At 43.6% G+C, this 25,033-nt stretch overlaps 4 protein-coding genes and 1 long non-coding RNA gene across 6 annotated transcripts; 3 read left to right on the forward strand and 2 right to left on the reverse strand.

Annotated features, from left to right (window-relative positions):
* The first annotated feature begins 278 nt into the window (after positions 1-278).
* Positions 279-2,907, forward strand: LOC125993142 (homeobox protein HMX1-like). Its single transcript, XM_049761885.2, has 2 exons — positions 279-518; positions 1,960-2,907. Exons 1-2 carry the CDS (start codon positions 347-349, stop codon positions 2,361-2,363), a joined length of 576 nt encoding a protein of 191 aa, XP_049617842.1. The 5' UTR covers positions 279-346; the 3' UTR covers positions 2,364-2,907.
* Positions 2,908-8,348: 5,441 nt separating this feature from the next.
* On the reverse strand, positions 8,349-14,535 carry LOC125992178 (carboxypeptidase Z). Its single transcript, XM_049760874.2, has 11 exons — positions 14,383-14,535; positions 13,840-13,869; positions 13,092-13,466; positions 11,945-12,172; positions 11,251-11,492; positions 10,490-10,654; positions 10,248-10,406; positions 9,945-10,080; positions 9,709-9,848; positions 9,540-9,639; positions 8,349-9,387 (listed from the first exon to the last, which is right to left on the reverse strand). The coding sequence occupies exons 1-11, from the start codon at positions 14,468-14,470 to the stop codon at positions 9,035-9,037; spliced, it is 2,016 nt and encodes a 671-aa protein (XP_049616831.1). The 5' UTR covers positions 14,471-14,535; the 3' UTR covers positions 8,349-9,034.
* A 1,950-nt stretch (positions 14,536-16,485) lies between these two features.
* On the forward strand, positions 16,486-22,459 carry LOC125977715 (FHF complex subunit HOOK-interacting protein 1A). Its single transcript, XM_049734573.2, has 16 exons — positions 16,486-16,626; positions 16,702-16,885; positions 16,959-17,180; positions 17,239-17,401; positions 17,479-17,590; positions 18,635-18,736; positions 18,829-18,885; positions 18,965-19,051; positions 19,125-19,292; positions 19,364-19,443; positions 19,548-19,720; positions 19,787-19,898; positions 20,082-21,028; positions 21,212-21,390; positions 21,583-21,703; positions 21,774-22,459. Exons 1-16 carry the CDS (start codon positions 16,522-16,524, stop codon positions 22,001-22,003), a joined length of 3,042 nt encoding a protein of 1,013 aa, XP_049590530.1. The 5' UTR covers positions 16,486-16,521; the 3' UTR covers positions 22,004-22,459.
* On the reverse strand, positions 16,708-25,015 carry LOC125978082 (uncharacterized). Of its 2 annotated transcripts, none has more exons than XR_011085606.1 (10): positions 24,898-25,015; positions 22,624-22,807; positions 19,161-19,313; positions 18,955-19,042; positions 18,619-18,749; positions 18,488-18,548; positions 18,238-18,395; positions 17,210-17,404; positions 16,940-17,020; positions 16,708-16,857 (listed from the first exon to the last, which is right to left on the reverse strand). It is a non-coding gene; the product is annotated as an uncharacterized lncRNA (long non-coding RNA). The 2 variants fall into 2 exon arrangements; XR_011085607.1 differs by having other exon boundaries at positions 16,729-16,857; positions 16,936-17,020.
* On the forward strand, positions 22,638-24,098 carry LOC125978012 (uncharacterized). Its single transcript, XM_049735014.1, has 8 exons — positions 22,638-22,780; positions 22,868-22,933; positions 23,013-23,104; positions 23,279-23,408; positions 23,475-23,504; positions 23,570-23,649; positions 23,718-23,808; positions 23,887-24,098. The coding sequence occupies exons 1-8, from the start codon at positions 22,750-22,752 to the stop codon at positions 23,976-23,978; spliced, it is 612 nt and encodes a 203-aa protein (XP_049590971.1). The 5' UTR covers positions 22,638-22,749; the 3' UTR covers positions 23,979-24,098.
* Positions 25,016-25,033: the final 18 nt, after the last annotated feature.

The raw sequence follows: 25,033 nt of genomic DNA on the forward strand, positions 1-25,033 counted from the left end.
AACATTAAATCATACAAAGTTATTCAAACAAACTTTAAATAAGTAAAATATTCTCTTATGCCTATTCTCACCCGCTCGCAGTTATCCAAAACTCTGTGGTGGGCAGAGGAATTTTCAAATTGCGGTGCGCCCCAAACCCCCTTCGTATTCACTGTACTGTAAAGTGTTTCAACATGGCAGCCGTCCTGAAGCCCTGCCCACAAGCTGACCCTATGAAAACGCAGCAGCCTTTTGGGGTCGTGCGAGAAACGGCAGGCCACTTCCGAGCGCGCTCTGTAGCCATGCGGCTGGCGGCAACGCGCGCCCCCCGTCTGAACTGGATTTACATCGGGACACGGCGAGGAATATGAGCAAGGGGAACGGCGACGGTCGGAGCGCTTCTCTTAACTTCACCATCGACAATATTCTCAACTTGAGGCCGGGGACGGATGATTCCCGGCAGGACGGGCATGTAAAGGACACCTATGATGAGGTGTGGGACACCCGGAGGCGGTGCGAGGGTGGATCCCGGGAAACAGGTGAGCGACCTGGCTGACAAACTTATTGCATTCACTTTCGCTTTGAATTGACAGAAACATCAACTAAAACGAGAATAATTTAAGACGGCCCCTAAGCACAGCAGAGGAAAAAAAATAAAAATTAGGGTTGTCATCCTTTACCAGCATGACTACGAGAGCACCACCAACACTAACAATGATAATAATAATGATAATAATTTAAAAAAATAATGCCGCTATAAAAGGCCATTTTGCAAAATGAACAAAGCCCTTCTACATTCAAGCACTAAAACTAATAAAATTAAAAAAGCTAATCATACCATTGTTAGTGTTATTATTATTATTATTATTGTTTTAGTTAATATTAAGGCGACCATAAAGGCAATTTAGTAATAAGGAACAGGCCTGGCCTGAACATTTCTGCTGCTACTACTAGTAATAATAATTATAAGAATTTTTGTTTTAATGCATATCAGATTTATTTTAACTTTTGATTGATTCATCAAAATGAGCTGCTTCACATTTGTTTTAAAAAAAAAAAAAACTAAAAAAAAAAACTTACTTATACTTGGTTCCTCGAGCGCGCTTCTGCACATCGGGCAGTCAAGAGCCTCCAATCTTTTTGGTTTCTTGAATGACTCTCACCAGCGTCTCATTTCACATTGAGTTCTAGTTACAAATAAGAAACAAACATGATAATAAATACCCACAATACATATGTCAATTATAATAGATAAAATCATAAAATAATATATGAGGCAGACAATATATAAGTAAAGATGATTTTGATGGTCACTGGAAGATTCATATATAAAAATTTATCATGTGGGGAAACAAATACAACGTTTACAACCTGAAATTCTTATTTTCAGAATTGTTGAAAAAAGCAAAATGAAAATGCTTTGTTGCTTTCTACAGAAAAAAAATCTGAAGTCCATGGACATTTGTTAAATAAAACAAAATGATCATTACGAGTGAGTGCACAAAGACATATAGCAAACATTGTCCAAGTATTACATTTAAAAAAATATTCAGGGGGGATAATTTATCACTCAAACTGGGCGATTTAGTTAAAACAGGACAAAAATTAAACCAATCTTATACATCTTTATAATATATACACATCGATTATTAGAAACACTGAAGGCTATTTGAGACTGATAAAACTGAACGTGATGGATATTATTAAATCTGACACAACCCTCCTGAAATTACCTTTTTTGCATAATTGAACTTTAGGCTGATAAAACAACTATGAAAATTAAAAATGGTCCAACACGGGATGAATTTGATTTAATCTGTCACTTAATAACGAGCACGGGCAAAAATACATTACATTTTTTGTGTTTGATTTCAAAACAAATCACAAAATAAGTCTCTTTTCCACTTTTGGACTGTTGAGTAACACTCGGAAAAGAAGAAAAAACGAAGGTGATAGTGACATTGTCCTTTTGATCCACAGCCCTCAGCAACACGTCGGAAGCGCGGCCCGCCGCAGCTGGCGCCGGCTCCAGCAAGAAGAAGACGCGCACCATTTTTTCCAAGAGGCAGATCTTCCAGCTGGAGGCCACGTTCGACATGAAGCGCTACCTGAGCAGCTCCGAGCGAGCGGGCCTGGCCAGCACGCTGCAGCTCACAGAGACGCAGGTGAAGATCTGGTTCCAAAACCGACGCAATAAGCTCAAGAGGCAGCTGTCGGCGGACGACGACGGGCCGGGCTGCGCGCCGGTGCGCAACTTTTACAAAGAGAGTGACTGTCTACTGGGCGGACATCTGCTTCCGACGGCCTTCCCCGTCTTCTACCCCAACACCATCTACTTCTCCAACGCGGCCAAATGTTTCGGACTTTTCGATGCAGATAGATGAGTAAATCCGCACCGCGAAAAACAAAACATTTGAGTTCTTGTCAACGCATGTTGGCAGAGGATGTTTTATGGAACACAATATTCTAAATATCAAAGTCAAGAGGCAGAATGACTTTGGAAAAAGAAATTTTGTGGGCATGTCAAAAATCGTTTCAAGAAGTCTATCATTTCGATGTTTTAAAGTACCTAACAAACAGTATTACCACAATATAATGATGATCTCGTTTCGTTGTACTCGCAAACTTATCGTAAAATGTGGCAGACGTTTTTGGCCATTATTCTCCCGCGTGAATGTGCAAATGAAAACTGTACATTCTGCTATCTAGTGGAAGAACATTGAATTGCTCCACCTGTCGCTAAAAGTCGCTGACATGGAGCGGTGGAAAAAATGCTACAAAAAATCATTTTCGAACCAGTTAGGTGCAGGTGGTTGGGGATCAGCACATCAAATCACAATGAGCCTTCAAATCAGTTTGTGAAACTTTGCCAGTTAATTGATTGCACGATAAATCGTCTAATAATTGTTGAGTTACAAAACAACGCGATTCATTAAGAATGTTTTGCATTCGGTCGGTCGATCCACCAAATGCGTTTTTTTCTACATTTGAATGCATGGCATGCATTTTGGGGGTGATTTTGTTCACATTTCAAACAAGGAACATGTTTGTATTCGATTGTAGTAAAGCTGCAGTCACTCGACTGCTTTTCAAAGTACGGGTGGACATTTTTTTCCTTTGTCTTGTGAGTGCAAACATGAGATCTCAAGGCACCTCTGTGATTGCAACTTTTTACAGTTTTAAAATTGTCTGTTACAGTTCAAAATAAAGCTTTCACCCTGGAGGGTTTTGACTCGTCTGGCTTTGGAAGTCCAAGCAAATCAACCAATGTGACGAAAGTTATTGCGTCATATTATTAGTATCGCTAAAAAGCGTTTGGCTTGCGGATGACGCCGAAGGGGGTTTTAGCCGCTCGCCAGACTTCCAGGCGCTTGGGCTGTCGGACACTTTTGACACATTTTGTGGCCGACCCCCCCCCCCACCCGTCCCAATCCCCGCCCAGATCCATCTGTCAGAGGTGAAGACAAATCCAATACATTCTGATCAAGGAGGCTCTCCAAATTCTGGACACCATATGCACATTATGTTTCGTACGTGCAACTGAGCCGCAGCCACCGGCGACAACAAAGTTTGATTTTCAGTCAGGGTACATATTCATTCCAACCTACCCCTACCATTTGCATCCCCTTACGGCTGTCAGCACGTCAGGTTTGAGCGTCACATGCTTTCAATTCGGCATTACATGCAAGTGATAATGCAACCCTTATTGCTCATGGCTGATAAAACTTTGCGTCAATGAGAGGTTGAAAAGTATCCGCTTCACTTTACTCACGTTCTTAGTATTGTGTTACAATTTCATTCTCATAATTTTAAGTTTGTGTGTTTTTTTATGCTTTAATGTTACAATTTTACGTACTTTATTCTTTCCATCTTAATTGTCATAACATCCCAAGCTTATTCTTGTAACTTTATGACTCGCAATATTTTGCTGTACTGTAATTTACATTTCAGGTCAGGTCAGTACAAAACATAATTTTAAGGCTTAGTTTTTCTAAAATTACAACATTCACCATGTAATTTATGTTTCAATTCAGGTCATTTCACAAAGTTCCAAACTCTTGTAACGTCCCGGATTAATTCTCGTAATATTACGATTTTCTCTGTTATTTCCGTTTCAAATCAGTTCAATTCAATTTTAGAACGCAACAATTTCATTTCATAGCACTATTACAACTTTTTTCTTGTAATATATAAATTATTTTGTAAGATCTTGTGCAACATTTGTATTGAGAATTTCATGGGGTTTTTTATTTTTATTTCAGGGTGTTCTTAATAACACTTGGTACAACAGAATCTATACTCTTATTTTGAAGAGACACGAGAAGGCGCTCGTTTGCATGCACTCCGAGGGCCTGAGTGACACGGCACTTTACATCCTAAACAAGAGCCCATTCATTAGGAGACGAAAGGGGATCACGACCGGAGGGGACGGCGGCCTTCCTCAGAGGCTTTCAGGGCACTTATTGATCAGTGGGCTGTGGTGGACGTTGCGGTCTGCAGTGACAGAGGCTCTCTTTAAATTGAATGGGGGCTGAGGGATTACAACCCGGGTGTATCAGATGAAAGGCGCGTGTGGCGGCGACATGACTGAGGCCAAAGGTTAACCATGCTCATCCCAAAGGGCCTCCCAAGTAGCTAAATATGTGACAGGCATCATAAAATTACACCCCCATAATATAACACTTTTATTCCTGTAACGTGCAACTTTACATTTAGCTGGTATTATAATAAAGTTAATATTTTTGTTGTCCTTTATTGTTTTTAAAGGAAATATAGCACCGATTAACATAAATACAAAACAAACGAGAAAGTAAAAAAATGCACGGCAGATGCCATGTGTTAGGTGTGAGCGTTTATGGGGCGTGGCCTAGTGAGTGACATCAGCAGCTGGAGTCAGGTTAGCCTGCGTGTGAGTGCCTGGGCGTGAGCTGTGGCTTACAGTGACACCTTGTGAAGGTTTTCATTTTGTTTGTTTGTCATGTTCAATAATATTAGTCAACAGCAAGTTAATCAGGAACAGCTTAAGACATTTTCATTTTGTTTTTTAAGTTTCACCAATCAAAGCTTGCACAGTATGGATTTTACCCTGAGTTGCTATTTAGAGCTCGAACATTTCAGAAAAAAAAATATTATGCTAGAGGAAGAAACGAGGGCAGAATCACCGGAATCACTTAATACGACTTCTAATACGACACAATTGACTACCGCTGACTCTATAAAGAGACTCCAGAAGCGCTTGCGAGGTGTTTTTAAGACCAGAACACATACGGGAATCGATAGCACATGGGAGGAAACTGATACTTGACACTAATGGACAGTGGGAATTGTAAAGGAGGCTGGAATTCATATTGATACGGACATCACAGGCCAGTTGGGCTCCAAGGGGGCGAGAGGAGAGGGGGGTCACAGGTTGCTTTGACAGCCAAGCCGCTCTTAATGGAAGCTTATCGACTGACAAACATGTGACCAGGAGGCACAAAGTCTGACTTTGCCCAACTCAAAGTGATTGTATTGACACTTTTGGGTAAGAATAAAACAAACTACCAGAACGATGCACTATAAGAATGATATGATCAACTCTAAGATATATGTTGATGTCACATTATTCAGACTGCACCAAGTTTTGGTGTTGAGCTGAAAAAGTTTGGCAAAGCCTGTCTTTGCGTTTTAGCCCCAGGCAGAAGCCGCTACCGCTAAAGCAACACATGTGACATATTAGCTCCGCTCCGTCAGCACGACTGTTTGATCTCAAGACCACAAATGGGAGCAAGGTGAAGAAACGGCGGTGTAATTATGATGGATGATGACAAGAAGAGGAAACCATTACCTAATAGCCCGTATTAGCAAGCGCAAAGGTGTTTGTTTCTGCCTCGTTCTTGTCAAGAGCCCACACGCTGTCTATTACGGAAACCGCCGCCAGCTACGATGCACTCGGATGTATTGACTTGCTAAAACTATTATTTTAATTGATTAATCTTATAATTATGGATTAATTGGATTTAAAAACCAACATGTTATTCTTTGAATTTGTAAATTACTTTGAATTCGTTTTGCCTCATTTCAGTTTTTCTTGCACATGCTGAATATACTCAACTGCAGTGGAATCCATTTTGTCTAATTTTGATAGCTGATTAGCCAAAGTGAGGCTTGTAAAATTGGAAAGACGACATACCAAAATTATCAGCTGAATACGACACAAATGCTAAAATTTACAGCAAAAAATGAGCAAAGAATAACAATACTGGTGTGACTGTTTGGGTGTATATGATTATAGCTATTATATCATTACAGCACAACCTTTTTTCTCCAGGCTACACTATGTTGGGTGTTTAGTTGTTCCTTTTTTCCCCCGAGGTGATTAGCTGGTGCTCAAGGTTGTCACCCCCATAAGTGCAGCTGCTTTTGAGAAAAGGGGGCAGGAAAAACAAGAGGCCGCGGGTCTCGGCCGAAGGAACCCTGAGAAGCGTGCGCTGATTCGGTCCGACACTCGCTGCCACATTTCGGCCAGCTGCTGCCGACTCACGGTCGCTCCAAGCGGCGAACTGCCATGTTCTTTTATACGACCAAGTATTTTTTCCGGCTACAGTATTTTTTCATAATGACCTAATAGAGGCGTAAATTCCATACAACATACAATATCACCTGCAAAATGTGAGGCTAACTAAAAGAAGACCTCACTGACTGGAATGTTGACATTTACCTTCAACGTCTTCGCTTCTGCTCCGAAGACAGCAGTTGTGTGATGCCATTCATTGTCGCTCGTGTCTGGAAAAACACAAAAGAAATATAAGTGGGGGAAGGAAGTGCGCGACCTTTCCGGCCTGTTTGCGGTGTCGCTTTCAGTGTGGTTGGCCTCTAGATGAGATGGGCACAGACAAGGCTCCCGGTGGCTGCGGGTGTTATTCACAAATCAGGCCGGGGTCACATGTTGTGTCTCTTCCACTTTCATGTTAGCCTCGACTAAACGCTTGAATGTCGGATATCTGAGCGCTCTTGTGCTTTCTTCCAACTGTCTTCATTTTGGTCTTCAATCAATAACAAACACGGTGAAATCATTTCAGTTTCCATTCCAAATGTTTTGACATTTACACAAGTGAGAACACACCACAGGTGCTCTTTAATTGACCTTTTTCAGACACCTCAAACATAAAGCAACAAAAAGTGAGAAAACATGACAAGAAGAAATCTGATTCTAACATGACATAACATTCAAATATGGCAAATAAAGCATTGATTCTCGAAAGTTCGATCCCCATTCACGACAATTTAACGGTAGGTGGCGAGTTTTCACAAGATTCAGAGCAGAATAACGCTGGCGAATTCCGGGTCACGACAAAATAACTTTTAAATTAACTTGAATTAATTGCTTAGGCACGTCACGACGGGCACGAAAAGACGAAGTCCTCGCTCATTGCAATGGAACTCGGTAGCACAAGCTAACATGGTTAATATGTTCACTAAAACTAACTAAAACTAGCCTCATATAATTCATACTTATCTGGCATATTGTCTTGTTGGGTTTTAGAGAACGTAACTCACGAAAGGATATCGAAGTTTTGTTTTATAGACATTAAATACTCTGAATTACAAACTACGTGCTACTCACCAAATTTGCCGCCTCAAGACAGTAGCATGAACCATTACGACGGCTGTAAAGGGGTGGGGCGATAGCTAGATGGCTTCGATAACGCATCACATATATTAATTAATAACTACAAACAATAACGTTACGTTGATTAAGAGACTTTATAAAATGATGCGTGAAAGCCCCCCCAACACACACATGCACATCTTTTTGAAAAAATAAAAAATAAAATAAACGATGGGAATTACCTGACGATTCTCTTCCGCCCCGTCCCCTCAATCCTTTTGGTATGACCCAATCGTAATTGACTACTACACTTTGTAATGACGTACAATAACCTTTATTTAACCTTGTATTATTACCAAGATCTCTTTGCCCTAAAAAAAAAAAAAAAAAAATGGCGAAAAAAGGCATTACGAGTGAAGGCCAGAACAATTTGAAACTTAGCACTGTGATTTAGGCCGCTTTTGCACGTTGTTGTCGGAAACAATACTATGTTAAAAATGTGAAGGCTTCAAAGCTCGTCGTTTATCAGCATTATTTACGTTGGTTTCTGAATTTGGCTACCTTTTATGTGTTAGTCATGACATGTAATTGACAGGACAGTGTGACCACAAGCCATAAATCATGTTGTGGTCCTGGATGGAAAACAACACAGTGTTGCCTCGAGTCACACTCAACACTGACAGAAGTGATGTCATTATGTTGCAGTCAACGAAACGAATCCTCCTTGGAAATCATGAAATATAAATAATTTTTTTATATTATCAAATCAAACACACAATTGTGGACTTGAGCCACGTTTTTTTTTTTTTTTTTTTACAAACTGAACAGCAAAAGTGGTACACTTTGACCACTGTATTGCGATTCATGATTTTTATTTTTTTTTTATTCCTTTATTAAATCAGATGCAGGAACATTTTGAGGCCAAAACGCCCCACTCAAAAAAAAAAAAAAAAAAAAAAAAAAAACGAGTTTGACACCCATAATTGATGCTTATTTCCCTTCGGCGGCATTTCATTTTATACATTGGCATCAAGACAGACTTTCATTCGATGAAATATGGTTTGTTTGAACAAAATAATGTTTAGTTCTCTTTTTTATGTGACTAATACACAGCTTGAAGCGTGCACGTTTTGAATATTATTTTAAAGAACTGTGTGAGCTAGAGTCATTTTCATTTTCCTTCTAATAATGCTAGACTCACAATGCTATACTCAATTTTCTTGACAGTGAGAGAGTGAGGCCCTGGAGATACTTAAAAAAATGTGTTTTAATAAGTTTAGCTGAGTTTTAAAAGGGTTTCATGCATTTAAAGCATGTGGGCCGGGTTAAACTACAACACTGATCACAAGGAAATGCAATAAATGGAGGTTGAGTTGACTGTACAAGTAGATGAATGGCGAAATAAGGTGCACAAATGTAATCAGGCAATACAGAAGAACAAAGCATTAAGCATGAAAACGTGAGCTAGTGGCTCAAGAGCAGCCAGTTGGGAGAGGGCGACCCCGGCAGGACAAAGTAGTTCCACCACCAGGGCTTCACCACTCTCTCGGTGCGTGGTTGGCTCACTTCCGCCATCTGGGTGTAGCGTTCGTACTGGTTGTTGGGGTCGAAGCGTTGGTAGGCGGCGACCGCCTCCGCCTCCTCTTCCAGCTTGGTGGGATCCAGATCCGCCTTCTCCAGGATGAAGTCCACCCGTCCGGCAGAGTGCATCATGGGAGGAAGGTGAATTTTCTTGGCCGCTCGAGCGTAACCGGGCGCGGACGCCGACACGATGTGAATGCCCGGAGTCAAGAGGCGCCAGTATTCTCCGTTTTCAGCTATTTGAGGAAGAAAAGGGTGTGTGGATTTTTTTTTAGACTTCTTGAGAAAATCAATCAACAAAAAGTTGACTAACCATGACCTAACTCTCTAACTTTTCAATCGTTGCATACAATGATGCTAAAAACACAAGCAGGTGAACTCAAATTACCTGTGAGGATGTCATGGCGTATTCCTCGCACAGACACCCTCGCATCTTTGATTCCGTTTCCTTCCACGTCTTTTACGATGCCTTTAATACCACGATGGACCTAAGGAGGATTGTATTTTTTTTTTAAAGGCAACCAAAAAAGAAAAGCAGAAAGGCCAAGTTTGCTTACTGCTTCTATAAACGACAAAAACGCCTCTTGGTTTTCATGCCAGCTGATAAACAAATCCTCCTCGGGCGGGAACTTCTCGCAGCCCAACTCGACGGTCACCTCGAAGCAGTTGGTGTGGAGGTAGTTGAAGTCTTGCATGCCTGGCAAAAAAAACCACTGCATTGTTAACCAGAGAATAAGTGGGGCAACTTTGGTTATTTGGCTCCCTCTAGTGGAAACATCCAGCACTGCATCACCTCCTGCGTTGCTGGCCCACTGCGCTCCGTTCACCGTTCCTCTGTGACTGTGGGAGTAAGCCGAGCCACATCGAGTGTTCCCGGTGTACATGCTTTCATGCGTGCTGGCGTAGCTTCTGGACAGAAACTTAAATACCTGAAAAAATATTCATTTGCCTTATGCCCAAAGCAAAAAGGAATACAAACTTACATGATCCTACAATTGTGATTTCTTAGAATCACAATTAAAAAATGTAAATACTTGCAAAATATTTAGAAATGGGATGATAAAATACCAGACCAATGCAGAAAGAAAAAATTGACCTTGTCATCCGGCGTGGGGGAAAACAGATTAAGATCCAGTGGATGCTTAGAGCGATCATACGGGTAGGACACCACCAAGTCGCCGCCATGGAAGTTAGCCGAGAGGACAAACGGGATGGAGCGGATCCATTTCATCACAGCGTACGTCTCTGGCGCCACCTTGATCCCGAGCGAGAAAGGGAACCGGTTGAGTCCATGTGAGACAGGTACACGTGCCGGATAGATCAAAGGTCACACCGTACCTTGCCAAACCAGTAATGGTCAGGGATTGGAACGTGGTCCGTGCGGTAGCCTCTTTGGTGGCGGCGGTGGCTGTAAACGATGGAGGTCAAATCGGGGAAGTTTTTGTTCAGGTCGATGTTCTGGGCATTGTTCCGGCCCACGTTGGATGGACTATAGGCGCGACCCTGGAAGATGCACACAAAATACAAACTACAGCGTTGTGGTTTGCAAACCTTTGACAGGCTACCAAAATGAGCAACGTTAAAATACAGTTGTGCCCAGGTGTTAATCGAAAAAAGAGTAAAACGTATTATTAAATTTTGTAAGCCAATGTAACATGATGCGCAGTTTTGAACATTAACTTGCTTCATTTTGGAAAATAAAAAACTGTATTTAGATAACGATTTCATTAAAATCGATTGTACGCAAAATAATTTGTACTGAAATAAGTGCTTAAAAACAAATAGTTCTTTCAGAATAAATGCAATGGAAGTTACAACCCCTGGCTGAGCTAGAAGGGGGGGCCACAGGGGCACTGCCCCCCCTGATATATGCTTGGACCCAACTCCACCAAGGTGCCAGGCCGGATAATAAAGTAATTGACTTTTGGGTATTTTCTAAATTATTTTCCACATTTTCCACATTTTCACCCATCCGTCTGAGAATTCTTTGGGATTTGTAATTTTTTTGTGGACCCCATGAGAAATCCTTTGGCCCGCCCTACATCCCTCCTAAGGAAAAAAATCCTAGCTCCGCCGGTTTCTCGCACTACAGTACTGACCATTCCATCGTCGTCGTCATCGGTGCCGCTGCTCCTGTCCTGGAGGCCGGAAAACGCCATCTCGAAACCGTCGGGATTCATGGAAGGCAAGATGTGGATACGTGTGGTGTTGACCAGCGTGCGCACACGCTCGTTGCCCAGACGATACTCGGAGCACAGGTACTGCGCCAGGTACACCAGCAACTGGCGACCCACCACTTCGTCTCCGTGCATGTTGGCAACAAACTTCATTTCCGGCTCCACTGCACAAAAAAAATATTTGCTCATATGACAAGTGAATTTCTTTGAGGTTTTATTTTTGCTAACAAGATTGTGTGAGAAAAATCCAAAATGGCGGGCCGGCCCAACATTTTCTGCCAGCTATTTATTCTTTAACGATTAAACAAAAGTGTCTACTTGTAGAAATTTTGCAAAGTTGTGAGCACCAAACAACAATCTCTGGTGCTCATTTCAAAATCGTTAGTATGTGCACTCCAGCCTATAATTGACAAATGTTTACAACTGTGTGACTTTTACGTGCTAGAACTTAAACAATCCTGGTGCCGAACTGTCTGGCAGAAGTTATTTAAAGAATGCTTACCAAGATCAGCTAAAGCTTTGAATTTAGTGAGAGGAAAGATAGTCAAATAAAAAATAAGTACGTGTGTAATATCTTCACATTTCCAGACAACACAAATGGATTATTTGCACTTACGCAACTCGTGTTGTCCGGGGCTGTCGGAGAACTCGATGACCAGTAGCTCCTTGCCCTCGTTGCTGCGACCGATACTGTAAGTTCTGGCGATGTCGGAACATTCCTGCTCCGTTCTTTTCAAAATGCTGTTGAGCTGGGAGTTGGAGTGATACGTGAATTTGATTTTCAGAGCCGGATCCACCGGGGGTACGTCCAGGAACATGTAGTCGTCATCGATGTCAGATTGCGCTGCCAGAAAAAAGGAAAGTTAAACAACTAGCATCCAGCAACCAAAATCTATTTTCTTTTTAATCTTCCAACTTTTTTTCTGATATTGCTACACCACTTTCCGACACAGATTGAAAGAGGAATGATAAATAGATAGTTAAAAAAAGATTATTTCTTGGCGCTGAGCTCGTGTCACGTGAGAGCAAAACAAGATCGGAATGAAATGTAAACAAGCGTCCAATGAAAACAGATGGAGGACAAGAAAAGGAGGCCCGGGAAATCTGGCCTTCGGTTCAGACTTTCTTGGAGCCAGGCGAGTGCGTGTGCATGCCAGATGGGAGCATTCCGTAACTGCAAAGAAATGAACTTTCCCTGAGCTTAGCAGACGTTTTTTCTTACTCGAATGGTTTCCAATCAGTTGAGTCGCATTTGAATGCGAAACAGGAACTCAGACATGCCAAAGAAACTTTTCCAAAAACAAGACGTCAAGGAAGACTTTTTTTGGTATTTGCATTTCTTTGCCAATTGATTAACTACATGACAGTAAAATATTGGCAAGCAAGACAAGGAGGATGACGACAATGATGTCATTTAGTATTTCAAATTCAATACAGAGCGGTCATGGAACAGTAGATGTTCCATAAATAAATTAGACAGACAGACAGACAGACAGACAGACAGACAGACAGACAGACAGACAGACAGACAGACAGACAGACAGACAGACAGACAGACAGACAGACAGACAGACAGACAGACAGACAGACAGACAGACAGACAGACAGACAGACAGACAGACAGACAGACAGACAGGTTTTTGGGTGTGACATCTATCGCCTGCCGGCATGCCGCTACGTTCCTGTAAGTGAGTGCATGCAATTTTTAAAAAAATAAATAAATAAAAAATAAAGATTAGCTATGCAGTGTGGACAGCGCTCACTTTTGAGGTCATGGAGCGGGTCGTAGCATCCTTCTTCATCAGCCACAAAAAAGCGATCGCAGTCCAGAAAGTACGGCCAGGCCATCTCAATGGCCTCAAAGGCGTGGACGCAGCGTTTGCGCGTTGCCTCGCAGACCCACCGGCAGGGCTTGAGCACCTTGTCGCCCTCGCAGCGTGGCGCCAGAACGGAGCAGCCCAGCATGCGTGCCTCCTGGTGGCACTCGTTGCGCAGCAGCGTTTCCAGCACGCTCATGAGAAGATACTCCACGCCGCTCTCCGCCTCCTGCCGGCTGTTGTGGCCCAGCGTATTGGGGAAGAGCGTTTGCGTGTACGCCATGTTGTCGCAATACGACAGCTGCATGTCCTCGCATTTTGCTGAAATGCAAAATCAAATGGACTGTCACATGACTACAAGCGAACGAGTGTTTTAAAGCACTGTAATGACTAACAGATCCCTGTAGGTGGCGACTTGCATCGCTTTCAATTTGAAATCAAAGATGAACTAAAAAAGCTGGTCCGTCATGCCAATTAGATATTCCAACTGATGTATTACTAAACAGACAAATATTTTTTCAATGGAGCGTTTTGATAAGCGAGCTAAAACATGAGAATGTGAACATTCCATGCAGCTGTGGATCATCTAAAAATGTGACACATGCGACACAGGCTCACATTCCTACATTGTGACTTATTGTTGGGAAATGCTATAAGTCTTGAGAGCTCCTCCTTGAAAGAGTTTAACACTCACGTTTTTCTTCCAGGATTGGCTTGCAGTGACCTGGAAGACATGCAGACAGTTTTCTTGTCAAATCAACATTTTGGCAATTGTTTCAGCATTAAGTTGTGCTTCCATGTTAATTATAAAAAAAATCCTTGAAAAGGTTTGCCTTTGCAAAAAATCGCGTTGTTGGTGCATTTTTTTTTTTTAAATACAACAGTTTCTGTTATCATTGAACTTAAACTCCATGTTATATTTTTACTTTTGTTTTTTATCGGGACTGTGGACCTGGAATAAAAAAAATGTCAACAAAATGAATAATCCCGAATATGACAGACAGTCCCGGTGAGGAAATATGGAGCCTCGGTCCAATATCGACTTATTATTGGACCGGGGGTAAAGTTTTCACTATGAAAAAGTTGTAATAGTCGACTGGAAGGTTCGAGGAGGAAGGCAGGAAACGCAACGACGGTGCGTTTTGACGCAGCTTGCACGCGTCATGGAAGTAGAGGAATACGGTTCAAATTGGCAAACAAAAACAAAACAAGAACTATAAAGCAAAGCAGACATTACCTCGAATTTCAGTGTCACATCGCGGAGGCAAAGCCGTCACCAGCACGGCGCTGAGAACTTGCAGCGCAACGAGGAGCATGATGCGCATTTTCCACACTTTGTGTTCCAGCGATGTGGCAACCCCCCCGCCCCCTAAAAAAAAAAAAAAAATCCCCCTCCTCACAACGACTTTATTCCAACCTCCTTGATATCAAGTTACAATCGCGCCAAAGAATGTTTTGAGGACAAGTTAAACCCCACTAAGAACTAACTTAGTTGGGAACTACGAGCTCCGTTATTGGCTGGTTGACAGGTGACGCGTTTAAAGTCAAAAACAGCTGTCGTAAAGGTTGGGGTTTGGTCACGTGACTTCACGTAAGCCAATAGGAGGCGTAATTAGGTGTTGTTTTATTTTGTCGTAGATGTACTTCACAAATACTTCTACGCCACAATGGAGATTCTCTGAATTGAGAGTACATATACTTTTTTGCTGACCCCCCCCCAGAAAAACACAAAATAATCAATAATGCAGTAAAAATTATTTGTTGCAGAGGATAAAAAATATATGTGTGAGGATTGTTATGTCAGTCTACAACTGTTTGTATTCAAATATATGTTACACTGACACTGATGCTATTCGTTAGCCAATCTGTGGCACACCCCATTCTATATTAGCATCAAGCTAGTGGTGTTTAAGGTAAAGTTTTGTCATCATTTTCAACAAACAAAGTACTGTTGCCTTTAACGCAAACTGCTATGAATATTAGTGATAACAAATTTCAAATCCAAAAAATTATTTAATAAATAACATTATAAAATAACAAAATAATTATATGAATATATCTCATATGAATTTGAATAATGCAGTTAAAAAAAAACTGAGTCCGAAGACAAACAAATGAAAATAAAAGCAACGAGTGTTTCAGTTTCTCCGAGGGTGTGGCCTGCTAGAGCCAGTGGGCGTGGTCAAGAATGACCCAGCATTGATTGACAGCTGGATTGCTTAAAGCCCTAGGAGCTGAGCTGCGCTCACAAAGTACTTGGGACGTCCCTCAGGAGTACAGCCAGCCCCCTAAATCACAACTGCCAAGGTAAATAAAAACAATTGAATTCCATTTGACTTGAAATATTATATTCAGGGGGTCCCAAAATTCTGGGCACAGGCAATTAACAACAATCAACGTTTATAATTATTATTGTTAATATTAAAATGAATAAATTGTTGAAAATGTAATTGATAAAATGATGCATTGTTGTTTTCATCTTTTACATACACTGTGTAGAAATGTTTCTCAGACATAGCTCTACAAAATTTTGTGTTTGTGCATTTAATCTCTGGTTGTGTGTTGGCATGTGACAGTCTGAGTTTAATGGGGACAACGCGTACACACACACACACACACACACACATGCACACAGGGGCCATTTGGGATTAAACATCACGTCTCATTCGAGATTAATCTCCTTCCCCCACAAACACGTTTGGGCTTCTGTTCTTGTGAGGGCATCATGAGTAGCCTGTCGGCGAAATAGCTGAGCAGTGAGGGGACATTGTGATTTCCTTGGAATGTTTTGCAAGTGACCATTTGTAAATACTTGATGGTGTTTCTTTCAGCGACTATAGTAGCGCTGGACGTGCTTATGAGGATTTCTTAGAGTGGGGAATTTACGGAATGTCCCAGAACACTCTGGGTGGGTCTCGTTCCCATTTTCCTGTTTACGTTTGGTCGCTGGCAATCTCTTGTTGCTGTTTAGGACAATTTAGGAGAAAGGTGGCGTGAGGTACTGTTGACTTGAGATACAAGTGACCTGATTTACAAGCTTTTCAATATAATTGTCATCCTTCTGTTTTGTTTTGTTTTCTTAACTAAATTTCAAACAAAGAGCTGTGTATTTTATTTTTCCTTTCAGTCTGCTATTTTATTGTTAGCACATACAAGGACGCCATAGACAAGCTAATAAATAGCATCTACGAGGCTACATTAACATTTTAAACGACGGATATTTGAACACAAATGATGCAGCAGCACATGTAGACAGTCACACATTCGTGCACAATCACACACATTCCCACTATTCAGCAGTTCCTGGGCTGAGAGCAACGGCCGGATTCCCGTGCCGCTCCCGCAACATGCCGTAACCGTCCAGCCGCAAGTCAGGATGATGACTTTGGCCGTGGCCGGCGGCGACCGCAGGAAGTCGCTGACTCTGCAAGGAGTGGACCCGGAGACTTGCATGATCGTGTTTAAGAATCACTGGGCGCAGGTGAGCGTGTGATGCCAAATAGCTTCAGTGTCATGTGATGGCTTCTCCAGTTCACCGGGTGTCCTTGGCCTCCAGGTGGTGAAGATCCTGGAGAAACACGAGCCGAGTCGCGGCAGCACCAGCGCGATGAGTTTCCTCTCAGGTAACACCGGCAGCGGCGGTGCCCGCCTCGGGTCCATCCCGGCCGATGAGGCCAGTGCTGTTCAGAACTACGTGGAACACATGTTGTTCCTGCTCATGGAGGAGGAGGCGGGTCAAGGTGAGAGCTCAAAAGATCACTCTTTCATGAAGTAATAAACATAAACAAACCTACTGGTGTTCCCAATCCTCAGGAGGAGCGATGGGTCCCATTTTAGAGTTTGTGGTTCTAGAGGGTGTGATGGAGCGCCTGTTCCTGTGGAGTTTAAGGCGACAATTCACCGAAGACATGAAACTGGAGCAGCTCAGGATGTACCAGATGCTCCTAACCCAGGCCCACCAGCCGCTACTGCACCACAAGCCACTGCTGCGGCCGCTCATGACGTTATTGGCCTCCTGTGGTGGCGCAGGCGCAGGTACGCTACACCATCTTGGTAGAACCTACCCCTTGGTTGACCATCTTTAATTTTTCAGACACAGGTGGCCGTGTCGAGGCAGAGCTTGTCCTCCTGTTGTACCAGCTCTGCGTGGCTCTGGTGAAGGACCCCTCAGTGCTGGAACTGTTCTTCCACACTAGCGAGGACCAAGGTGCTGCCAACTTCCTGCTCTTCTCCCTCCTTATCCCGTACACTCACAGGTTCTTGAACACATGCACACATTGAATGAAAATAATTTCAATCAGCACACTCTGAAAGGCACCTTTATCTCCCTCAGACAAGGTCCGGTAGGTCAGCAGGCCAGAGAAGCTCTTCTGCTCATCATGTCGCTTTCGGCCTCCGAGCCTCGTGTTGCCCAGCACATTGCCCAGAACACGTACTTCTGCCCAGTAAGTCCCCCACCCCCACAACATAGGATTCTCCATGAGTGGACAACACCACCACATCTACAAAAGACCTTAAGTTAGTTGGTGAACGTTCTTCATGATTCAAAGAAAATCTTGCTGGTGGCAAGTGAGGTGGCAGCGTTCATTGTGATCTCACGGCCGTACGTTATAGAACAATCTAACAAGCTCAAGGCGTTTGGTTTGAGTAAAGTTACTCCAGGTCAAATTTTAGGAAGTGCTGTGAGTACTCCACGCCACCCGAGGGCGCTGTGCATTTTCCACCAACAGCCACTCCGGTGAGAAACCATGATCAGCTATTGTTTACGGCAGACTGAAAATATTATATAAAACATTAGCAATAATTCAAACATACCGGTAACGAATCACTCACTTATTTCATGTGTTTATTTCTTTTTTTAAATTATTCGTTTCGACACTTTCCCCATTCAGTCACTCCACTCCAAATCATTTAGTTTTTGACACTCCCTAATCAGTAATATTTTGAGTGGACTTTGTGAACTATAAAGTCCACTATAACTATCAAAAAAAAAAATATAAAAAACCCTACATAGTGATTGAGGAGTACTAGTATGCGTGGCAACCAACGTTACATGTCACATTCAGATTTAAGGCCATGTGACCACTCTGACCTCAATCTTCTTGTAGAGAGCAGATTAGTAAATCAGCACGAGATTGGCCGGCACTCCAGAGCGGGATTAGCAAATCTGATGCATATGAATGGCAGGCAGGAGCTACTGTTCTTGTTTTGATTTGCGGTTGAACCTGTGGCTCCTCCCCTGTACACAGGCTAAGGAATAAAAAAAAAAAAAATCTTTCCCACGTAATCCTCTCTGGAATTTTTATCTACGTGTTCGGTTTTGTGTTGTGATCCGTATTCACCTCTAGGCGCAGGTGTCAAACTCCAGGTAGCGATCTAGCCCAGCACTTAAACGGACTTAAACTGAAATCAAAATACAGTTTGTCTTCATTTTGAATATTGCCAGTAATTTAGCAGTGACAGTACTAAATACCAGGTTCTGGGTGCAGGTTCTGGCCACAGGTCTTTCTGGCCTCTACTCCTCTCTGCCGGCCAGGTTGCAGGTTTACAGTGAAGACTGGCACTGCCTAGACCAGCCCGACTGGCAACAGGTAACCATGACAACTGCACACATACAACGCTAAACCTTCAGGTGCATTATTGCATACGAGCAAATGATACCGGTCTTCTGGCTTGTCAACAGGTTCCGGCTCTTGTCCACTTCCTGCACTCGCTGGGTTTCTGCAGCGCCGTTACCAGCGTAATGCACCGAGCCTGACACAAAATCTATTGGTCTTGAAAAGACAACAAAATTGTTCTTAATCCTGACCTTCTCCTAGGTGACGCATCCTTCCATCCGTTCCCAGCTGCTGAGTTACATCCACAATGGGTTCCTGGTGCCGGTGTTGGCTCCTGCCCTGCATAAGGTACACAAAAACATTTGAAGTTTTCAACATGATTGCACGAGTTTTGAAAATGTATCCGTGCGTCCACGTAAAGCTGACTGTGGAGGAGGTCATGACCACCACGGCCTACCTGGACCTGTTCCTGCGCTCTATTTCTGAGCCTGCGCTCCTGCAGACCTTCCTGTCCTTCATCCTGCTGCACGCCCACGATAACGTACACATCCTTGACACGCTGGTCAGCAGAGTCAACACACCTTTCCAGGTAACGTCCCCGGACATACCGCTGAAAGCAGATCCAAAACAAAGTGATGACCTGGTCTTGGTGCTCCTCAGCTCGGCACGGTGTCGCTGTCCCTGTTCAGGACGCTCATCGGTCTCTTTTGTGAGGACGTCATGCTGCAGCTCGTTTTCAGGTCAGCTCGAGAAAAATTTGGAACCCAAATTTCAAGAAATGCCTGCTTTATGGGCGACCAATATACATCACTTGTTTAGCTGACTCGCTATTGTGTGTGTTCAGGTTCTTGATTGCTTGCAGCCATCTGAGCAGGAAGCAGAGGTCCTCCTTAAAGCACAAGACCTGGTACTCCACAAGTGCCGCCTCTTTTCTGCTCCTCCTGCCCTCCTGGTGCCCCGTCCGCCTTCCGAACACAAACTTAGCCTCAGAGCACATCCACTGGCCCAAAGGAGCAGGTGATGATTATTTGGCGATGGTGTGACATAAGTGAGACGTTCAAACTTGTGCTCTGTGATGGTCAGATGTGTCGGTGGCTGATAGCGTTGGTTACTGGCGAAGCTCTGACTTCCTCATGGACGTTAACTACCTGCATTACCTCTCAGACGCCCGACAAGCCATCGCCACCTCAAACAGGTTAGTGATCCCGCCGGATAACAAGATTAGAAAAATTGCTTTGGCGCCATCTGGTGGCAGCCTGATGCTAAGAAACAATGTCGAGAGCTTGACTTAGGTCTATAAGAAAAACAGTGTTGTGCCATTACGGTGCTATGCTAGTGTTCGAATTTCACCTTAATTATTAATTGTGGCGTCCCTCAGGGCATGTCGGCGCTGGTCGGCACCTTACGACGGTCACAATCCACCACCTTTCCAAAACAGATCTGGCGCAGCGGACGACACAAATGAGGACGACATGGAACGGCAACTAAAGAGCGACTCGGCTGCTGCCTCCCCGACCTCTTGCTCCATAGATGTCATCTCCAAGAGTAACCAGCCAGGAAGAGCAAACATTGCTCTGGAGCTTGAGTGGGATGACCTTTTTGCGTTTGAGGATCCGTCGTCTTCAATCGGCATCTCTGTCCCTTCTCTACCACCCTTACCTCCTCGCCACATTCAAGAGATGCAACGCAGCGCCATCAAGCTAGTACAAGGCGCCTATGTGGAGGAGAATGAATTTGAGGAGGATGTTCTGGTCTATGACCTCGTCGCCCAAAAAGACACCAAGGCTGCTATATTGGAAAGAATGATGGCTGCGAATCGACGAGTACGTGGAGGCAGCGTCTCAGCCATGACAACAGGAAGGACGATCCATGAAACTGTCAACTGCATCATGTCCTCACGGAGGGTGAGTGAGGAAGGGGGAACGGAGGAAAGACAGAGTGAGGATCTTGGAAGGAGGAGAAACGAGGACATCAAGGATCGTATTGACGTTTATAATGTAGACAGCGCCCCAAATGCGCAAAATCACTCGTCACTCAATCGCCGTCCAACAGACTCCACATGTCAGCCGCCAAATCTGCCCAGCAACAAAGTCCGGGGCGACAACGACGACTTCCTCTCCAAGTACCACGAGCTAATGCGCTCTTTAGGGGCAGAGCCCGAGTGCGACAACATCATGGATGACATCTCCACCTTCACGAAGCGGATTCAAACCCTCAAACAAAAACTGGTAGAGGAGGATTGTGAAGATGGAGAGGAAAGGGATGAGGAGATGATAGAGGAGGACGAAGACGAAGATGGGGTGAGGCACGAGGTTCCATTTACAGGTGGGTTCACACATCATGACACAAACTTCCAGATGGAAAATGATTCAACTTTCTCCAAACAACCATTTAGTTGTATTCACCATCTTACCCCCAAGCTTCTATCAACTCAAATCCTCAGAGCAGACTAATTTTTGGAAATTTTTCGTAAATTTCTCCAATAACTCTCCCCACTCTCCCACACAGGGCCTTTTATCAGTGTCCTTCTGTCCCGGCTGGAGAACCTACTGGAGAACTCTATTGCCGTCAACCTGCTGGTGACGGGCATCCTGGCTCAGCTGGCATCGTACCCGCAACCTTTGCTGAGAACATTCCTGTTGGGCACACAAACACACCAGCAGGCTGGTGTGTCTACGCTATACCAGGTAACATGCAAACATAATTTCCTCATTATCGTTGGCTTATTTTTGGGGCGACTGGAATGGATTAATGGCATTTCCTTTCATTTCAATGGGGAAAGATGATTTGAGATATGCATTGTGAGCTACAAGTCACGGAACAAATTGAACTCGTATCTCAAGATATTCAAAATCTCTCCGAATGCTGTGTGTGGTTAGGTGCTGGTGTCACTTCACAATCAAATCGAGCGCTACATCCAAACCAGACCAGAGTACCCCGCCCTGGTAAGACAGGCATGGAGGTTCTTGTTGGCTAAAGACCATGACAGCAAGATCCGAGGTTAGTCAGCATTATTCCTCCAGTGGCCACCAGTCAAAAAGTCAATATTGAATATCTGAATGTGTTCCAGAGAACCTCCACTCTCAGAGCGTTGAACATCTGGACCGCCTTCTTCCCAATGGTTCTGTGAGGAACTCTCTAGCAGCCCCCCACTTAAGTCTCCTGCCTCCGTGTCCAACCATCCCACCACAAGATAAGAGCCGAGTGTTCGCCATCGTCCTATTCGCAGAATTCCTGAAGGAGCTGGCCGCCATCGCGTTGGAGCATAGCATCACTCCAGACTGGACCACAGAGGAGTAGAAGAGATAAGCCTCACCTGAAAACGACACTTTCAGTCATTTTATTTATATATTTATAAGTCCTGGAAGCCCTTGAATTTTTTGTGTTGAACACAAGTGATGACCCTTCGTCTCATTTGATCTCTGCCGATTAAATGTTATAAAAAAACAGAACATTGCTTCCCTCGACCTTCTCATGCAAGGCAGCATTCCATCTTCTTGCTGGTTTAAGCACTTTAGGCAGGAAAGCCGAGACATCGCTTTCCCCAGCCGCTTCATCAGGGGAGGATTCCAATGCGTTCCGAGGCCCACCAGGAAACCTTTATTCAGTGTCTTCTGGGTGGTCCTCTGGACCTCCTCGCAGTATTACATATCCAGAACACCTGACTTAAACAGATGCCTGAGCCACTTCAACTGTTTCCTCTCACTGCGGTTTAGCATCTCCACTCTGAGCTTCTATCGAGACAATTATTTTCGTCGCTGGCATTTGTGATCTTATGACAGCAGCTCAATCAATGCTGTATAAATAAAACCGACTTGATTTCAAGATCTCAATCTAGACTAAAGGAGACAATGTCGTGTTTGTGTGATAAGTGAAGCGAGAGCGAGATGACATCCTGTGTCTTTGTGGCCTTTTCTCACCGTGTGGTTGGTATCTCACTTCCTGAAACTGCGCCCACGTAGCGCTGTGGTAAAAATACACGGGCTGCTGAGTTTCTTCGGCGGGCTTGCGATCCGAAGTTGCGTCGACATCTTTGTTCGCCCGCAATGAAGATGAGCCGTCGACTCTTCTTGCTAGGTGGGTGCAGCAATGTTTACGTGGATCCTATAAATGGAAACTGAAATGAAATATCTCGATATAGTTTAACATGTGTGGTCTTTACAGTTTTCACAGCGGCAACTGTTTGCCAAGGACTAAACCAAACAGAGACGTTAAGAGACCACACTTCAGGTACAGTCAAAATGGAGTTCTTCCTGCCGGTCCACATCTCATGTATTGTCCATGTTTGCTCCTGATGCTCAAACGTTAGCGGCCCCCACCACGGACGCATCAACAAGACCAATGCCGACCCATCAGAATCGAACTTGGACCAATCAACCTGATGAGCTGTCAACATCAACGGTGACAATCATTCTTTAACTTTTTAGTACTCCTTAAAAAATAATGACATTCAATAAGTATATGTAGAATTTCAAGATTTCATTTGAGGAGACACTTTCAACTTCTTGATGTCACCAAAATTATCTGTGCGTAAAGCTTGTTGTCATTGAAAAATCTTTAACGCTCATTGAATAGGGACAAACACCTGGGTCACAACCCAAGACACGGATCAATAAAGTCCATGATCCCGACAAGAAGCTGACCACACCAGCGTATGACACCATTGTGGTTTCCATTATAGCGCTAAATGTCTCAACAGAGACAGGTAAAGTCAAAATGACATTCAGCAGGACTAAATACAGATGGCTTTACCGACAATTGTTTTTTTCAGCGTCCCCCGTGGGATCCCTTTCTTTCTGGGGTAAGATTTTGATGTCAAACATGTTCAGTTGGGACCCTTGACGAGATGCCGCCCTCGCTCTTTAGGTTCCATCCTCCTGGTGCTGCTGTTACTGGTGATCATCATCCTTCTCATCATCCTCTTACTGCTGAGGAGGTCATCCCGAGTAAGACCGGCACATGGGCAAACTTCACCTTTGAGGATGGTTCAGTGATCTTCTCATGTCCCTCGTAGATGTACTCCTTTGACTTACAGCGGACAGCTCCTGGAAACCATACAGGGGATCCTGCGGGCAACTTTGAGGCCTTCAACATGGATGACCAAGGTAACCAGCTGAGTTACTGCTAGCCAAAAATGGCGCAAACAAATGCTAACAAATTCTGCGACCGTTCCATGTCTGCAGTGGCCAACAACAAAGCGCCAGAATCAGAGGAGCACGATACAGTTTTTACAGTGCCACAAAAAGAGACGCACATAAACCACTTAGACTTTTGACTCCAACCTGGCAATCCAGGGCCACTGCTGACGAGGAGTCTGACTTAGACCACATCATCCCACATGGGACAACACAAGTTTGTGATTTGTGTGGAAATAAAATGTTGTGGCTCTATCTTATGCTCTGTTTAGCTGTTTCCAGTGGTTAGCTAAAAACGACCCAAATGAGCTATCACAGTTCAACCTGCTCATCGCTTCCTCATCCTCATCCTCCGCTTATTATTTGGACTGATGAGATCGAAAGAGGCTTTTCATTCATCTTTATCAGCAAAGCACTGTACAGTAATCCCTCGTTTATGGTGGATAATTGGTTCCAAAAACCACCCCCGATAAGTGAAATCTGCGAAGTACGGTCACCAACAAGAAGTACTGGGCAGGCTAACGAGTTAGCGGAAAGATGCTAATTCGTGATTGTGCTAACACGCGAAAACGGACTTCTAAAGGAATGTAAACGAACATTTGGAGCAATACTACATTGTCCTAAAGGTTAGACACGTTTCCTCAATTTAGAAGTTTTATTTGACTTTTAAATGTTTTTTTAATTCAGAAAAAAAATCCGCGATGTAGTGAAGCCGCCATAAACGAAACGCGAAGTAGCGAGGGATCACTGTATTGTGACAGGCAGAAAAAAGTTTTTCCACTAGGTGGCAGAATGTACAATTAACTTGCCTAGTTGCCTTTACATATAACAAAACAATAACTTTGCGTTGAAGGAAGCAGGCTCAGATTTCATACCATAATTAAATCACGAGTAAATTGACAATCTTTACAAAATGTTTACTTTTTTGTAATGATTTTTTGTTTGGTGTGCCACGATAATTAGGTCAATAAAAGTCGAGAAACACGGCTATCTTGGTTTTTTTTTACGACAGTAAAAGGCTGTTTGTTACTTGAGGACGGACAGGTGTGCAAAACCCACCTCTCGTCATTTTGTAGCAACGGAGCGGCCATTCGGCAGGTACACCTCAGCGTGTCTGGCGACGGTGTCACATGTTGAGGCGCATTTGTGCGCGAGCAGCCGTGCATAAACCTCCGAGAGCTCATGTACCCGGGGG

The sequence above is a fragment of the Syngnathus scovelli genome, chromosome 1 (assembly GCF_024217435.2).
Source record: "Syngnathus scovelli strain Florida chromosome 1, RoL_Ssco_1.2, whole genome shotgun sequence".
Lineage (NCBI taxonomy): Eukaryota > Metazoa > Chordata > Actinopteri > Syngnathiformes > Syngnathidae > Syngnathus > Syngnathus scovelli.

Coding starts and splice junctions, on each gene's coding strand:
- LOC125993142 (XM_049761885.2), top strand. CDS start 347: ATGAGCAAGGGGAACGGCGACGGTCGGAGCGCTTCTCTTAACTTCACC. Junction 519..1,959: donor GGGTGGATCCCGGGAAACAG/GTGAGCGACCTG, acceptor TTTGATCCACAG/CCCTCAGCAACACGTCGGAA.
- LOC125992178 (XM_049760874.2), bottom strand. CDS start 14,470: ATGCGCATCATGCTCCTCGTTGCGCTGCAAGTTCTCAGCGCCGTGCTG. Junction 13,870..14,382: donor ATGTGACACTGAAATTCGAG/GTAATGTCTGCT, acceptor CATGTCTTCCAG/GTCACTGCAAGCCAATCCTG. Junction 11,493..11,944: donor CCCCGGACAACACGAGTTGC/GTAAGTGCAAAT, acceptor TTTTTTGTGCAG/TGGAGCCGGAAATGAAGTTT.
- LOC125977715 (XM_049734573.2), top strand. CDS start 16,522: ATGATGACTTTGGCCGTGGCCGGCGGCGACCGCAGGAAGTCGCTGACT. Junction 18,886..18,964: donor TCTGCAGCGCCGTTACCAGC/GTAATGCACCGA, acceptor ACCTTCTCCTAG/GTGACGCATCCTTCCATCCG. Junction 19,052..19,124: donor TGGCTCCTGCCCTGCATAAG/GTACACAAAAAC, acceptor GTCCACGTAAAG/CTGACTGTGGAGGAGGTCAT.
- LOC125978012 (XM_049735014.1), top strand. CDS start 22,750: ATGAAGATGAGCCGTCGACTCTTCTTGCTAG. Junction 23,409..23,474: donor AAATGTCTCAACAGAGACAG/GTAAAGTCAAAA, acceptor TGTTTTTTTCAG/CGTCCCCCGTGGGATCCCTT. Junction 23,809..23,886: donor CTTCAACATGGATGACCAAG/GTAACCAGCTGA, acceptor CCATGTCTGCAG/TGGCCAACAACAAAGCGCCA.